Here is a 17051-nt window from a genome sequence, read left to right on the forward strand (position 1 = left end):
TATGATTCTAATACGTGCACAGATAAAGCCCCACTGAGTAGCAGTATTCCCTGCCAGAGCGTGAAATCAGATCACAGGCAGGGGGACCGTTTCCACTGACTGCAGAAAACCGGGAAGTCATCAGTTTACTGAAAACCCCGAGTAATTTGTAACTGAATGCAAAAATCCCAGGTCCGACTTCTGGGATCTACCAGCAACGAGCACCGCCACCTTCCACACTTCGAAGATGCGAGCTCCACCGGCTGCTTTTTACGAGGTTTACATAATTTCGTCAAGGTAACGCACACAAACCACGGGACAAGCCCCAACGCAGCCCGCTCTGCCCCTGAGGGTCGGGCTCGGCGCCGTCAGCCCCGGGGCGCCCCCTGGCGGCCATGTTTTGAGGGCGCCTCTCGCGAGAGGCCGCGCGCCCGCTCCCCGCTCCCAAGATGGCGGCGCCCGCTGAGGCGGCGGGCGGGAGGGAGCGGATCCGCACGCGGGATGTGGTGGTGCCCGGGGGCCCGTCCGATTTCGGGTCGCTGCTGCTGTCGGAGCCGGTGCTGGCGGGGCTGGAGGCGGCCGGGTTCCACAGGCCTTCCCCGGTGCAGCTGAAGGCCATTCCGTTGGGGCGCTGCGGGCTGGGTGAGCGGCGGGCTGGGCGCGGGGTGGGGGGAGGCCGCGGGGCTGGAGGCCGCCGCCTGCCCCCCTGACTCCTGTGGCGGCTTCTTGCAGACCTCATCGTGCAGGCCAAGTCCGGCACCGGCAAAACCTGCGTCTTCTCCACCATCGCCCTGGACGCGCTGATGCTGGAGAGCCCGTCCACGCAGGTGAGCGCCGGGCCCTGCTGTGAGGTGGTGTGCCTCGGGCTGCGGGGGGGGATCGGTTGTTTCTGTTGGGAAAACAACGTTCTGGGCAGTGGGACTCGTGTTTTTGCCTGTGTTATTACGTGTAATTGTGTGGTATACCCCTATAGATAGCGTTCTCGTATCAAAAGTTTATCTCAGGTCATGTAGCGAATCATATGTAAACCATAATTGACGTTATCACAGCTTCTTGCCGTGCTTTAAGGTTCTGAACCGTTTTGTGGCATTTGGATATAATTCTCTGACGCTTGCAGGCTCTTATTTTGGCTCCTACACGAGAGATTGCTGTGCAGATCCATGCGGTAATCACAACTATTGGAATAAAAATGGAAGGTTTGGAATGCCATGTCTTCATCGGAGGGACGCCTTTGAACCAGGACAAAGTCAGACTGAAGAAATGCCACATAGCAGTTGGTTCCCCAGGTGAGGATATGCAATGTTGTACTTCATTGGGTACTGCGTGATATTTCACAGTGCAAAAATGTTATGTTTGAAGTTTGATTTCCTTTTTTTATTAATAATAGACGAGGGTCCCAAAGGGCAGTGACAAAAATGCTTAGACCAAGATAGTATTTTTAGCAAGAGATTATACTAAATATACCTTTTTTGAAGGCTTATTAAAGTGAATTTTAAAAATTAAGTTCTGTTAAACTTATTTTCAGAACCTTTGAGTTAATATTTGTGAAGCTCAGTTTACTTTTTTTTCATACATAGGTCGAATAAAACAGCTCATAGAGTTGGACTACTTGAATACAGCTAGTATCCGTCTCTTCATTCTTGATGAAGCAGATAAGCTTCTAGAAGAAGGCAGCTTTCAGGAGCAAATCAAGTAAGAAAACCACATACCCTATGCATTTATCTGCAGATTAGATGCATGTTTTTTAGTCATTCCCATTTTTTTTCTCTCATAGTTGGATTTACTCTTCGCTTCCAGACAATAAACAGATGCTTGCTGTTTCAGCTACTTATCCTGAATCATTAGCTAATGCTTTGACCAGGTATATGAGAGAACCAACGTTTGTGAGGTTGAATCCTACTGATCTAAGTCTCATTGGTGAGCCATTTTTATTGATAATCTTATCAATAGATTTAGAAGAGTATCCTAAAACCAAAACATGCATCTTTAAAAAGTTTTAAATTCTTTGTGTTTCGTCTGTTTAAGGAAAACCTGTCTATTATATTCTTATTTGTCAACTGTGTTTATGTTTAAAAGTCTTCGTTTTAACTGCAGTGACATGTTGATAGCAGCACGGTGCTTTGCATGTTTTTTATGGAAACTTTCATCTGATGGTCTCCTTGGTTTCATGTTCAGGGTTGAAGCAGTATTATAAGATCGTGAATTCCCATCCACTTCCGCATAAAACATTTGAGGAAAAAACCCAGCACCTACAGGAGTTGTTCAGCAAGATTCCATTTAATCAAGCATTAGTCTTCTCAAATTTGCACAGCAGGTAATAAATCTGAAATAAAATCTGTTAAAAGCATGTTCAAAAGCAATGGTTATAATACCCACTCATGGGTAAACGTCTATAGATCTTTTGCGGACTGCTTTGAGACCTTTATAAATTTCAGAAACACAGATCAGAAATACTGAAAGTAAAGCTTTAACAGAGAAGTATCTTGTACATTAGAGTACAGTGGGACCTAATACGCTATTGCTTTTGTCCATCTGTCCATCTGACTGTCTGTAAGATGATGGTGACAATTTTGGAACGGAATCCTTGACTATTAAGAGTAGTCTCTTGTTAAGAAATGCACGTGGGCTGGTAGATATGTAGTTTTATTTACTGTTTTCATTCTGTGTATTGTATCAGGGCTCAACATCTAGCTGAAATATTAACATCCAGAGGCTTTCCTGCTGAGTGCATTTCAGGTAAGCCCATTCAAAACTTTGTGATTCTGTTGGTTGAAATTGTGCACAGCTGGGACCTATGATAGGAAAATTCATCCTAAAAGCTTGGTTTGTATGGCTTCTGTTTGAGTAGCTAAGAAGAGCATTTGAATCTTCATAGGTCTTTAAGACCTAAATATTAATTACATTTTTACGTTGATGAACTTTACAGTCTTCTAATTTGTCTGAGAAACATATTATGAGTATTTAGACAAGTGCACTATTTTATTTTTAAAGGGAAAGCTTAAATTTGTAGCTTGTAGCTTGGGAATGCAGATGTTGAATTTACATCTCTATTTCTAGCTTTGTTGTAAAAAGCTTCAAATGTTTATTAGAAATCTTCCTTTGAATTTTTACTTCAGCATTTTTTCTGGGATTGTAAAATAAAATTTGTCTAAAGCCAATGTTATTCAAATGGGTTAAGTATCTATGTAATCGGTTTCTTTCTCAAAGGAGCAAAAGGAAATGCATTGCCAAAAAATAATTCTTAGTCTCAAGCTTGTTTTGCTTTTCTCCTGTGTACTCATTTAGAACTGATGTTTGAAGAAGTTTCTCTCAACCTTATTTCTCATATCAACTACAGTTTACAAAGCAGTGTCTTCCAGAATTTTAGGGGCATGAAACCGAAGAACATGAGCTATTCATTCTAACTTCTGTTTCTCTAGGCAGTATGAATCAAAATCAACGACTTGATGCTATGGCTAAATTAAAGCAATTCCATTGTAGAGTTCTGATTTCCACAGACTTGGTGAGTTAGTATTTCACAGCATGTGTGAGTGTTGCAAATAAAGCTGTTTGTTTGAGATAGATTTGTCTTGATGTTGAGTAGAACATACACGTACTGTTAAAATGTGTGACTTGAGTGCTGTTTGACTTTACACTGTGAAACTTTGAAATTGTCTACTGCTGATCATCTGTTCCAAAAATCAGTTTTAATTTAGCTGTTGGATGCTAGAAGTTTGTAGAGATTGCAGAGGAGCAGAGGTGTTAACTTTGGATAGGAGCTATGGGAAGAAGTTTTTATTTAGTGCAGTATACTCACAACAGTTATATCCCAAACAGCTCCAGATTGAGCAGTGGTTATGTTTGAAGCACTCAGCTTTTTTTTTTTTTTTTTTTTTTTTTTGGGTGGTTAATGTGTTTCTTCTGTTGTTTACTTGAGGTTCTGTCATGGAAAAAAAAAATCTGCGTGTTGTCATGTTGACTTTTTTAATGCTGGGAAGAAATATGCTTGTTTGTATTAGCTGTGCAGAAGGAATAAATAAAATGATCCCTAGTTTTCATTATCCCAGTGCAACGTGCCTGTTCTGTGTGTATTACTGTAAACTCACTGGAAATTCATAGATACTATATGGTGTGTTTTAACAACTAGAAGTTACTACATGAGCAGTTATTCCCAAATGTGTTGTTGTATTTCTTTAATTTTCTTTTCAGCGTATTCAGTTATTTTTCCCCTTGTTTCCTTTTTTGTTTTCTCAAGACGTCTCGTGGAATTGATGCTGAAAAAGTGAATCTGGTTGTCAATCTGGATGTACCTGTAGATTGGGAAACATACATGCATCGTATTGGCAGAGCTGGGCGCTTTGGTAAAAGCACAGTTGTGGATTTCTTGACGTTGCACCGGCTTATGTAGGTCTGGTTAGGTAATTATACTTTTTGTTATGTATTGCAGGAACTTTAGGCTTATCTGTGACTTACTGCTGCCGCGGAGAGGAAGAAAACATGATGATGAAAATTGCTCAGAAATGTAACCTTCAGCTTCTGCCTTTACCAGGTATGCTCTCTCCTGTGAATGCAGCTACATATATATATATATATATATATATATTATTTATTTTTGGTTGCTTTTTGCTGCTCATTCAATGCTTCAGACATCAACACTGAACTGACATGCATCTTCTCTGCTATAGTGGCATTATTTTTGGTGCAGTTAGACTTCTCATCACCAGTGCTTTTGACCTCTTGTGTAACTGCTGCAGTTGTGGGAAGAAATAGGAAAAGAACTTAGTGCATGACTACAGATAGGGACAGGAACTCAGAATCCAGCTGTTGCATAAGCAAGTGCATAATTACTTGAATTTCCAGGAATTCAGTATTAAGCCTTTCTCAGGCTGTAAGATACAGCAGAAGGGAAGAATAATTGAAACGAGATGATCTGCTGCCATGCTTTACCAGAAGCTGTTCTGCCAAAAATGTAGCACTTAACCTTCTTGCATAACTACTAATTTTTTACCTGATTAAATAAGATATGGAATATAGATGATGAGTAATGCAGTGCTTGTTGTATTAATCAACTTCTTGATGCTTTCCATGAAGAAAATGTTCTGGTTATTTGAGCTCTTTCAAGAAGTGAAGAGGTTGGTTTGCATCCTTAAAATGTCTTAACATCTTATCCATGCTTTTGCAAAGCTTTCCTTCAGTACTCATTTGAATTCCAGAAGGAAGGATGCACTTAATTGAGTGCCTGCTTGTTTCCCTTTTGTACAGAGCCTATACCTCCTGGAATGATGGATCAGTTTGAAGACTGGGAGGTTGAAGTCAAACCTGTTGTATGTACAGGTGCTTCTGTGAATTCTGACACTGTGTGTCTCAAATCAGAGGAACCAGTACTTCAGTCTGTTCAAAATAGTTTTGCGGAGGTATGTCAGCCTCATTCTGATCTTGCAGGCGAAAATTCTGTAGAGAGGCCAAAAAAGGCTCTGAAGCAAAAGCTGGTGAAAAAGTGCTCAAATTCTGCAAATGTGGAAAAAGGTAGCAGAAACCCCAAAACTTCCAGTTGCAACACAGAACAGAAGAAGCGAGTAGAAACTGTCTCCAGAATAGGTGTACAAAGTAATAACATGGAGGCTCCAGATGAAGAAGCATTGAAAAAAAATCTTCCCAGAATACCCTGCTTGTCATCTTTCAAAAAGCAGCAGAACAATCCCTGGAACTTCTCAGAGTTTGTTGAGGACTATGAATACTTCATTAAAGAAGGGTTGGAGAGAGACGTTGAAATTGTAAGAAACTATTCAGGCCCAGGAGAACAATGTGAACTCCCCAGAAATGGTGATGTAGAGTGGAAAGAGATGGAACATAATACAGAAACAGTAGCAAATGGTGTGTCTGGTGACAGTGATGGTTCGTACAGTTCAAGGGCTTCCTCCAACAGCAGTGAAAATAACTCGTGCTTTGAAGCATTTTCAGATACTCAGAAGAATGCTGTTCCTACCACGCATCAGGGTCTTACAGGCTTCTGTCCTACACCAGAGAAGTCAAAGGAGCTATCGCAAGTCCCGAAGCAAAATAAAGCAAAAAAGAAAATTCTGAAACAAAATTCTAAACAAAAGAAAAACCATTACCATCAGTGCCCTAATCCTTCCACAAGAAAAACTGAAGATGAGTGCTCCTGTGGCTCTTGGGATGATGCTGTTCCTGAGTTTCTGCAAGAGGCTTGGAGTTACAAAAACTACTGGAGATCTTACTATCAAGCATGGCAAAACTACTATGCTGCAATGTCTCACATGCACTACAGGAAAAGTTACAGACAGTTTAACTGGATGAATGCTTATCATGCCAACTCAGTCTACCTTCAGGAACTGCTGAAAAGTGATGATTAATATAATGCTTCTGCTGTTAAGGATGGGCTGGTTGGGACAGCAAATGGAAAATGTCTGTGAAAACGTAACTGTCTGTCTACAAGTACATTGTCAGATGTAAACAGATTGAAGAAAAGTATTGTCTTTTTCATATGCGAGCTGTGTCTAGGTAAATGTTTTACATGCATTCCAGTGCTGATGTTACAAGTTGTTAATAAAAGGAAATGAAAGACAGCTGGATGTTCAGTTGCAATCTTTCAAATGCTAAGTAAATAAAAGACAAAAGTCAGTTGCTTCCATGTAAGAAAACTCAGCAAGGAGAAAATGCAAACAAACTCAATTTTCTCTGCCTGATTTCCTTGCTTGTAACTTTTGGGTGAGGATGAATTCATAATGAGACTACAAAAGTTGTTTATAGTCAGAGATCATTCCCCCTTTCTGTAATTCTCTTATTAAGCATCGGGCACTGATTATATACCAATTACTAGTGACAGACTAAAACCTGCATCTCAATGCTTGTATTGCTAATTTTAGTCCAGTTAATTAACACTGTATAAATAACATTTCTATAGAACAGGCACGCTGTGCAGTAGGGGATGGTTTAATTATGTACAAAATCTGCAGCTATTATAATTGGTCTGTCCCTCAGGGTGCAACAATATCAGACTTGCCACACTTAAAGGAAAGCTTTAATTAGAAATGAAATTACCTGTTAGTACTAACACTAATTGGTATTTCTTGTTTTGGTTGCACTGCCTTCTACATAGCTATCCTGAAGCAGGACGGGATGAAGTGGTGGCTGGTTTAGGCTATTGATGGCTGGGCTGATTCTTCACACTAATTTTGAAACTTCATGCTCTAGCTTTAGTATGTTTGAGAGCAGAGACAAAGTTCTGTGGCCAGTATTTTGGATTTATCAAAGTTCACCAGAGCACATTTAGTCTGTTGCTTTCTTTTTTTTCTTGATCAGGGTAAGGTTGGATTATCTTTAGTGAAGCACTGCTTCCTATCTGATGCCAACTGTACTTCCAAGGAGAACTTCAATTTGGAGAGATGGATGCCCTCAAGACTACTCGGTTGCTCACTTTTTGCTATTTTCAAATCAATTTTGAGAAGTGTAATAGCCTTTCACTCAGCTTATATTAATAAATTGTTTGTGGGAGTTTTTAATGTTGCAATGTTCTTGTGGAAATCCTGTGGTGTCCCTGGCAGCACTTGTGCAGTTTCTTGTGTAGTTGTGGGTCTAAACTTTATGCCATGCAGTTCAGACTCTGCTGTGAAGAAGAACTTTAGGATTCTTGTAGTTTGAGTGGTGTAGAAAATTAGCCCAGGATTAGTTGAGTGCTGTCCTGCGCTGGGCTATTCTTGGTGGTTTTTTTTTCTTTTTTTTTCCCCTTTTTAGCTGGGGAAATGGTGTCCCCTAGTGGGTATCGTGCTTCACTGCAAGAAATAAAAGTCACATTGTTCAGCCTTTACTGGGTGTTACCTCACGTTTCAATTTGATCAAATAATTTTGAAAATTTTAAAAAATGATTCAACGTGACATTTTCTGTTATGGTTCAGATGAGATCAGCTCTACTTGTTGAAGTAGAAACAATCTGCAGTTGAAACAATCTGACCCTATCTGTGATAATGCAAGTCTGTGGCCTAACAGGAACTTCTAAGGCCAGGCTGCCTTTTAGAAGAATGTCATAATATGTGCTCTTTAAATTAAATATGCATTATTTTAGGAGTATTTTTCTTCCTGTTCTTCTCTTCCCCTACATTACTCCATTGTGTCACAACACATGACCACAGAGAGAGGGCTCTTCTACATTACGTCTGCATAATTTTAAGATTCTGTTCTGGTTTCCAGGATGAAGTTTGCTGCAACTCTTAACACACAACAGGAGGTTGCTGTGAAAGTTACACTTAGGTATCTGCTTTAATGCTCTTCTACAGCATCTCTGTTATCTTGCTGTTCTTGTCAATTATTGTTGAAGTAAGTGTTTTAGTATTTAAATGCAGCTCAAGTTGCTTAGGCTATCACCCAATGTTCTCCAAAAGAACCTCCCAAAATCTTTTTTAGAAGAAATCTACAGCATCATCTTGGTATTTGTGGCACATACTCTGTTTAATCCAGATTGGATACATCAGGTACAGCAGTGGCACAAGACTCAATACTGTAAATGATATACAAGTTTCAACATATGCACTACAATTCCAAAAGAAGACAACAAGAAACTTGGTTCTTCTAGAAAGTTGTTCTCAAATGAAGCTACCTGCAGTTGTATACAGTACATTTTGTATCTGTCCTCTGATGGTTGTAAGCAAAGCCCATTTATAGTACGAAAATAGAAAATAAGGTTGAGAGCTTCTCATAACATAAAACTCCTAAAGAAAACACCATTGGAATGCCTTACTAATTTATCAAAAATATACCATCACACGCGTTTTGAAAGATACTTCATTGGTCCGAGGAGCCTGTGGGAGCTCCCAGTCATAGTTGCCACAACTGAGAAGAACATTCGGCATGGTTATTGACTTCTCACCCACACAGCTGTGTGACTCCCTGTGACTAGTACTAGTTTAAATCAAAACGAAAACACGTGCACACATATACACACGAAAGTAACAGACTATTGACTGAGATCGAAACTCAGGAAGGAATTTTCACAAGCTCTTTGTCACCTGGTCTTTTGAGTGATCCACCTGTAGTTTTTCTGGCACAGTTTTTGTGTTCTGAATGGAAGTAGCAGTACTATTCCGGTACGCTTTCTCTATGGTATCTTTGTCTGTGTTAATGAACTGAGCTTCGCTTTTTTTAAAAAGGAGTTATTAATTGCTATACAACTTGTATAATTGGCATAGAGAGGTGAAATGACTTCTTCTAGGTCACTTAGTGATTCATCAGGACAATTAGGAGTAGAACGTAGGTTCCTGATACTACCTCTAATCAATGTGCACACTGCATCATGTTTGCTTTTAAGGTTTTAGAAGAATAAAACCATTATGAAGGGTGTTTATGGCATCCAGAAATGTGAAGCCTAAAAACTTGAGTTCTGAAATTGCATATCTAGTGCAGTTGCTTGAAGTGTTGGAGAAGTGACTTTTTTCAATCAAGGTGTATTTTATTGGTAAGTTATGTGGAAAATGGGTATTATTTGCCTAATTTTAAAAGCACAATAGAGTCTTTAGTTCAAAGCTGCTGCTGTTTGTAAGCCATCCATGAATGCCGACTTTGTAGCTCTGACATCTGACGCTGATAAAATACTAAAACAGGATCCAAGGGATGTTGCAACCCATAAATTAAATGTGATTTTAATATACTGAATCTGTTTTATAATACACGTAAGATACAATGTTTGCAACCTCTTTACTTAAAAAAAAAAAAAAAAAAGGCAAAAAGCAAAATATTTGAAGAAACTTTGCTTCCTCTAGCTGGTATTTGAATTTCATGCACACCCTTAAGCTGTCTTAGCTAGAATGATGGTTTACAGCACAACTATGCTATCAACTGTTTCAGTTTAGGCAAACGGCATTGATTCAAATTTAGTATTTCTGGAAAATATGAAGAATGTATTTTTCTAATGTTTCCTTTTGAATTATATATTAATTTTATTCCACACTAAAGCCACGTGTGTTACTTAGTTTACCTTTTCCCCATTTTACTTTTACAATGATAACTTCATGCAAAAAAAAAAAAAAAGGCAGCTTTCTTTCCACGTGGAAAGGAGAATAATTTGACAAGATGTGAAAGTATAATGACAACAGGGGAAGGGAAAATAAGGTAAGAATTATGGCTGAACAGCAGGGGAAAAATCCTTGACATTGAGATCTATTAGTCTGGAATAAGCTCTCCAGGGAAGCAGTGGGAGTCCTTTCTGTGGAGAATTTTAAATGTAATCTAGAGAAAGCAGCGTGATATATTGCAGTGAAGGATCTTGTGCTAGCAGGGCATGGATTACATTTTTATTCTTTAATTTTTTTGTACCAAGTTGTGTTGTCAGTAGCCTCTTCTTTATGGCTGTACCTAAGATGTTTAAGGAAAAGAAAAGTAAAAGTTGGATTTTTGAAAGAGTAGATGAAAGTTTAAGCCTGGATGGGAAAGGTATTTCTTGTCATTCTTTTACTAATTGGGTGTGTTTCCTTCCATTAGCAATGCAATGCCAGGTGAGAAGCGAGTGAATTGATGGCATAGGCTGAAAATCTGTGGAAATATTTTTCCCTCAAAAAAGAGTTCTGAAAAGAAGCAAAACGCTTGGATAAAGGTGTTGCTTCTCTAGTATTTTTAGTATTGCTTTATGAAAGACTGGAAAACCAACCCCCTTCCACATGCTTTCTGTACCAACAATCTCTTTGTATCTTTTTTTTTTCATGAAGAAGGAAAAGCTATCAAAACTTGCAAGGAAATAGAGGGAGGGGGAAGGTTTTTCGAGGTGAACTGCTGAGATGCTATTGAGGCTTTGCTGAGCAGTCTTGCTGATCAGGCTGTTTTGTACCCCCTGCCTTTCAGAAAGGGGTCAGGACTAGAAGCAGCCTGGGTTTCTGGATACTTCTCCTGGAGGCAGCCCATGCCTGAAGAATTCCCCTTCTCCATGCATCAGGAATGATGAGGACTGCAGGGTATGTGCTGGTTTTTGTATCCGTGGCAATGTCTGTGTTTGGCCCTGGGCGTGCTCGGTACTGGAGAAGGGGACAGGGAGACTGGTAAGGCAGGGCAGTACTGGGAACCACAGAAGAGAATGGCCCAAGGCCTTTGGCTAAAGTTCTGGTCCAGGAATTCTCAGGGTTGACTTGTCTCTATCTCAGAAATGGTTTGTAGGTTGCTATAAAGATTACGAAGAGCCTTGCAGTTCAGTAAAGGTAATTGCTTTCCGTTATTGTGGGAAAAAGTGGCTGTGGTACAGTTCCTACGCTCTTGTGGGCAAATGTTTTTCCTTCTTTCATGCATCTCATTTGAAGGATGTTTTGTTCTGCCCTACCAACCGCTGATATGATGGCAATAGATTCTTGTCTGTGCTGTTTCAATGAATGCACAGTGCTCCCATAATGAGGATGTAGCTGTGTTGGGCAATCCATGAGAGGTTTTGTGCAAGCATATTTCAAGTGCTTTTGGAAACATTACTCACTCTACTTCAAATCAGCATATAAAAGGCGCTAATGCCTCCATTAAAAATATTTTTAGTCCTGTTCCTCTAGGCTCAGACTTCCTTAATTTTGTCTGTCTTTATCCCCTGAATGTCTGTGCTGAAGTACTGACTGCATGGGGCTGCACACGCTAAGTTAATGGTAGAAGCCGAATATTTTTGGGCACGGATAACACTGATTCCTCCTCCATGGAAAAGAACAAAGACGAGGGCTGCCGTAATATGAGACCAGGCAGCCATCCAGAAACCCCAAGGACTGGCTTTCCTCCTTGCTTATATTTTTGCCACTTAAAAACGGTGTGTTTTTTTTTCAGAAAGCATTTTGATCGATAACAATGAAATGTGCCAAACACGCTTTAGAAAGGGGTTGCTATGATTGCTATTTACAGATAAAGAAATAAATGCAGAGAGATGAAGTGGCTTGTTTACCACTCCACAGTAAATCAGGAGAAAGAAAGGCAGCCCTGAGAGTCCACGTTGAGTCCCTGGCTCTTTGCGATTGTTTACTCCTGTGCATTGGAAGGAACACTGTACCCTATCAGCATGGTAGCATTTAACCCTCATTCTGTGCCAGTGTAAATGAGGTTGCAAGGTGGAAAGTGGTGGAGAGCAAGGCCTCTGATCTACAAGGCTGAGGGTGTTCAGATGGGGAGCAGATATGATGACATAATGAAATTAAATAAAGCAAAAGAAGATTAAATTAAAACATCGGGAAAAACTCAATAATGGTAAGATTAACTGCAGTATAACCTCCTACAGGAAGCAGCAAAGGCAGAGCACTTTAATCATTTAAAACAGGACTAAACATAGTTTTCGGTAACATATTACAGCACTGGAATAAATGACTATAAGCTGGTGCAGCTACTGAAGGCTTAGCCATAGCCCTAATATTCCTAGAATGTTGTAGGTTTCTAAGGAGGGTATTGAGTTAACGCGTGAGCCATCTGAGTCCACTGTATAGACTAGTAGGTTAGGAGTGCTAACAAAGCAGGTTGCTAGCTCGTATGTTTAAGTCAGCATGTAGGTCTATTTATCTATCTATACATGTATGTGTCTGTGTATTTATTTATACGCGTATGTGTGTACATGTGTATATAAATATTACATCAGGATAGATTATGACAGATGTTAAAAAACAAAACAAAACATCCCTTTGCTGAATCAGCCTCAAACATGCTTTGAGTAGTTATCTGTAGTGTTGGTAAAATCGCTTTTCAGAAACAAGATACTTGAAATCTATTCTATTGCAAGCTGTTGGGGGGTAGGTTTGTTGCCGTTTATGGGTGTGTGTAGGGCCTTGAAGGGGCATTTGTGCATAACCACAAGAATTAGCCAGACAGTGTATGACAAGTGGAAGGCTCAGGAAGCGAGAGGTGGGTGACAGTTTCTCCCTCTGCCCTTCACGGATCACACCTGTTATGAAAAGGGGACTCGAGAAGGGCAGAATGGAAGAAAAAAGTTGTTATTCTTAGAGGGAAAAATCAGTTATGTTTTGGAACTATGTATTTCCTTACAATAACTCATTCCTAGGAAGATATTTGAAAGAGGGGGCTAGGACTGACCGCACCTTAGTTAAGAGTATTAGCTTCCTGGCAGTACCAGTGTTACAGTTTTTGGTTGACTAGAAGTACGTGAATTTTCTCAAACTGACTATAGAACTGCAAAAAGAAAAGGCTGTCTATACCACAATTTATCAAATGTTTTCCAAAATCCAGTACTGCTCCCCCTTCTCAGGTGGATGCATGCTGTATAGCCTGTGCTGGGACCGGATAACTAAAATCGCTAACCTAGTCTACCCCCAAAATCAGTGCAACCCAGAAGCCGTTGATGAGACAACTGGAGCCCCAAGACTGTGAAAAAGCCAAATACCTCTCTGTCCATGCAAGATATTTGGCTGTGGGGTTAATTATCATCAAGTATAGATCCAGACATTATTTGGCTACTATTTACAATGGGTTGTATGTTCAGTGCTAGCAAAGAAATTCATACATAGAAAACAAAACTAAAAAATCATGGGCATACATTACAAGAAACCTCTGTCAGACTTATGAACACTTGATGCAGTTGAGTTCAGTGCTTTCTCATTCTTTGCCATTTGTGTGTACAGTATTAAAAAAGAATCCTACTTTTTTTTTTTTCCTTTTTAAAAATACAGAACTGGTAGTCTAGTCACACTCTTACAAGTAAGTGATAACAAAAATAGAAAGCGGATACCCATGTGGGACTAAAACTCTACTGAAGCCTGTCTTTTTTTTTTTTTTCCACAAATATGTTTTCACAGACAATAATTAGCAGACAAACACACTGTTTGCAATTGCACTGTATTGACTTAAAAGGCGGATACAAAAGTGTCTAAATAAAGAATGCCATCCAGGGTGAAATAGGTGTGTGTGTGTGTGCACGTGTGCACACGTATGTGCTGACACATGCTTGTATTTTCCTACTGTGCACTGAATCATGAAAACATGCTCTGCTCTTTGAAATGCAGTGTGGCTCTGTGGTTCTGCTGCACACTCGCACGCACACACACAGAGGAATGGAAATAGGTTTCTGTGACAGGTGGCTTCTTTGTCTAAATCTTTTCCTATAAAAGAAAAAAAAATGTGAAATTTTGGTTGGTTTAAAGGTTCTGCTCCATGAAGAAAAAAAATTCACAAAATCCATTGTTTTTCACCTTTTTCAGTCATTTCCTCATGAATAAATATTATCCATTAAAAACCTTTAAAAAGGTGCTGCGATACACAGTGTTATATTTCTGTTTTCTTTATTGACTCTCTTGTTGCCATGATGATTCCTTCCCTTCAGCCTTCACAGGTAATTTCTGCCCTGTACCATGGCACAACGTACTCTCCATGCAGATTTTACTTTTAACAAAACTCTTCCTCCCTTTCCTAATCCTTCCTCAGTCCAACGCATGAATGCAAGTCTGAAGAAAGCTGCCTCGTTAGGTCTCCATTGCTAATTCGATGACAAAATGTCAGGTTCGTCCATCCAGGCACAATTTGCAGCAAGAAGGGAACATGGAGGTGTGGAGGGAGAGGGGCACTGGTCTTCCAGCCTCCTTCTGTGCATGAGACATCTTACAAGGCAGAGACCTTGACTATGTTGCTCGTGGTGGTGGTAGAAATGTTCGTGGAGTGGCCCGGGCTGCTGGGTGGAGGTCTGCTCTCACCTTCTGGCGTGAGCGCCGGCGGCGTGGGGATGCTGATGATGGCTGTCGTTATCTGGGCAGCTTTGCAGTTCGGTCGTAGCCCATCATCTGATTTCATGTTGAGACTGGAACGACTGGAAAACAGAGTTAGTGGTGTGGCTTTTTTTAAAAGCAGACAGCAGAAAGGATAGGAATGGGGTTTGTTCTTAAGCAGTGTCTTACTCCTCTGAACTAAAGGCACTGAAATACTCAGAAGAATCCACCTAAATGCTCCCCCAAGTTCCTGCAATGCATCGTTCATTTCTACCCAGTTCACAGTGCAGGTTTTAAATATTCCTCATGGTTAGTCTATAGCTTTTCACAGGGCAAATTGTTCCACGTTTCCACTTCATTCCTGCATAATTCTAGTGTAATTAAGAGGGTATCTAAATACACCATACTGTGTACTCTGTCTTTTCAGAGCACAGGTAGTTCTTTCTGAGAAAGAGATGTTGTTTTCCTTGCATTTCGAATGCCTCTTTCGAATTCACTGTCCCTTGATCTTTTCTATTTTTTTCATCTCTGCAGTAGTTTCAAGGATCTGGCAGCTGGGAGCATTCTTATTAGATCTGCATCAATTGCATCCTATAATTAATTACAGAGTGAAAATGATAGGTTGATTTCTGTGCATCTGCACAGCTACAGGAGTCTGCTATTACCAGCCCAACATGTTCATTTTAAACACAAGGCCTGTCCTTTTAAAATATAAAGCTCCCAGTTGGAAAGCTACTGCTGTTGTTATCTCAGAGTGACTCACCAAGAGGATGTTTTGTGATCTCTCAAGCATCCCAAGAACCCCACAGAACCCATTCTGCTCCCTGGTTACCTCAGTCGCAAGCTGAGACTGGGGCATTCTTGGAGCCTGGGTGGTTCTGCCACTGGCACACAGCACGCCCAGCGAGCTGCATTCCACATAAAGTGCAACTCAAAAGCTTTTTTTTCTCTCTCTATTCTTTCACAGTTTGGTAAGCAAGTAACATAGCTAACAGTGTTGACATTTAAGATATCATTGCTAGCATCTGATATAGCACACACTGGAAATGGGTTCATGTTCCCCTGAATTACTGTTTCAGGTGCTGGTTTAAACTACTGTCATCTTGAAACTGCAACAGCCTGAGACTTGTTTTGTGCTTATTCATTCATAATTCATCCTCTGAAATGCTGTTCTGACTTCTTCCTGGCACAAAGTAGCTGCTTTGCTGCCCTAAAGGCTGTTTTGTTTCAGTTTCCAGATCCCTTTGATAGGAGTGGGGAGGAGAAAAATGGTAGGTTCAGAAACAGCCCAGTGCTCAAGAAGCTTAATAGGCTGAGGAGGATTTAGAAAGTCATTTAATAACTGCAAGAAATACACAGCAAGGAAAGGATTTTTCAGTAAGTTTTGTGTGAAATGATGCTATCTCAAAATTTTCTACCAGAAGAGTAATGTGTTACTGACGTCTCTCTAGGTGAAAGCTGTGAAGACACCATCGTGAAATTTCTCCTGGTTTGTTTCTCAGTGCTGCTTGTTGCTCACAGCTGTAATTCAGACTTGTATAATAAAAAACAGTGAGCTGAGTGTCACCGGTGGACCAGGGCGGTGTGTACAGCTCTCTGCCAGCTTTGTCTGGCAGCCTGTGATCAGCTGGCTGTCGCTGCCTGCTCCCATTAAGGGCTTGGAAGCACTGGGCTATCTGGGCTATATCTGGGCTATATCCTTTTTCTGTGTCCTGTCTGGTCAGAGAAGAGCTGCACTAGAGTCGAGCTTTCACCTGGTTCTCCCCCAGAACAGTTACAGAGAACAGCTAGGAGCAACTTTCCTCGGGTTGTCATTAGAGGGAGGAAAACAACGATGCTCTGAGCTCTAGACCCTTCTCTTTTGCTGCCAAATAGACCTCTAAGAAGCTGCATCAAACATTGAGTTGGATGACGTACTGCAGGGCTTTGCATGCAGTAGTTAGCAGCGAGAGCCTACTTACTGTACCTGGTTGTGAGTGAGGGCTGCTCGCTGCACTGGATGTGGATGGTGCTGAGCTCCTGCATGCTACGGAGGCGAGTGGCTGGCACACTGGAGTTGGGAAGGTGAGTGGTCTTCTTGTTACGGCGAGAACAGCAAGAGGTGGTCAACCCGTGGTGACTCGACAAGGAGGGGCTCCGAGAAGACGGGTAGTTCTGCATCGAGCTCTCCATGCAGTTCTGCTCGAACAGCTGCTCATCAATGAACTCGTGGTTCTGGCAGGGAAAAGAAGAGCGCCGTTACTCCCTGGTAGCAGTACCGGCCGTGACCCAGCAGCAGGTTGTTTTCAGCACCACCTCATGCTAGGCTGGTGGGCTGTGTCAGTACCTCGTCTGTGTAAGATGCTTTGTGCCTGAAAATATTTGTACTAGGCAGATCTTAAAAAGTCACTCTGCCCTTCTGCTCTCTGCAATCAGGAGATTTTGCTG

The 17051-nt window shown here is 40.9% G+C and overlaps 2 protein-coding genes across 5 annotated transcripts in view; one reads left to right on the forward strand and one right to left on the reverse strand.

Annotated features, from left to right (window-relative positions):
• Window positions 1–428: 428 nt before the first annotated feature.
• DDX20 (DEAD-box helicase 20) lies at window positions 429–6979 on the forward strand. Its single transcript, XM_032203343.1, has 11 exons — window positions 429–621; window positions 712–806; window positions 1097–1265; window positions 1557–1671; window positions 1754–1896; window positions 2155–2293; window positions 2657–2715; window positions 3399–3481; window positions 4214–4319; window positions 4406–4507; window positions 5221–6979. Exons 1-11 carry the CDS (start codon window positions 429–431, stop codon window positions 6330–6332), a joined length of 2316 nt encoding a protein of 771 aa, XP_032059234.1. The 3' UTR covers window positions 6333–6979.
• A 7180-nt stretch (window positions 6980–14159) lies between these two features.
• Window positions 14160–17051, reverse strand: part of KCND3 (potassium voltage-gated channel subfamily D member 3) — a 108281-nt gene continuing 105389 nt past the window's right edge. For all 4 annotated transcript variants that reach the window (XM_032203187.1, XM_032203184.1, XM_032203185.1 and 1 more), the window contains 2 exons: window positions 16591–16838; window positions 14160–14725 (listed from right to left, as the gene is read on the reverse strand). In XM_032203187.1, the coding sequence (XP_032059078.1) occupies window positions 14521–14725; window positions 16591–16838 (453 nt within the window). In that variant the 3' untranslated portion in view covers window positions 14160–14520. The remainder of the gene's footprint in view (window positions 14726–16590; window positions 16839–17051) is intronic.

Source organism: Aythya fuligula, chromosome 25, assembly GCF_009819795.1.
Source record: "Aythya fuligula isolate bAytFul2 chromosome 25, bAytFul2.pri, whole genome shotgun sequence".
Lineage (NCBI taxonomy): Eukaryota > Metazoa > Chordata > Aves > Anseriformes > Anatidae > Aythya > Aythya fuligula.

What these genes read in the sequence shown, in the direction of transcription:
- DDX20 (XM_032203343.1), top strand. Translation starts at nt 429, where the DNA reads ATGGCGGCGCCCGCTGAGGCGGCGGGCGGGAGGGAGCGGATCCGCACG. An exon ending in TACTGATCTAAGTCTCATTG is followed by an intron (nt 1,897 to 2,154) that starts GTGAGCCATTTT and finishes TTTCATGTTCAG; the next exon opens with GGTTGAAGCAGTATTATAAG. An exon ending in TCAGCTTCTGCCTTTACCAG is followed by an intron (nt 4,508 to 5,220) that starts GTATGCTCTCTC and finishes CCTTTTGTACAG; the next exon opens with AGCCTATACCTCCTGGAATG.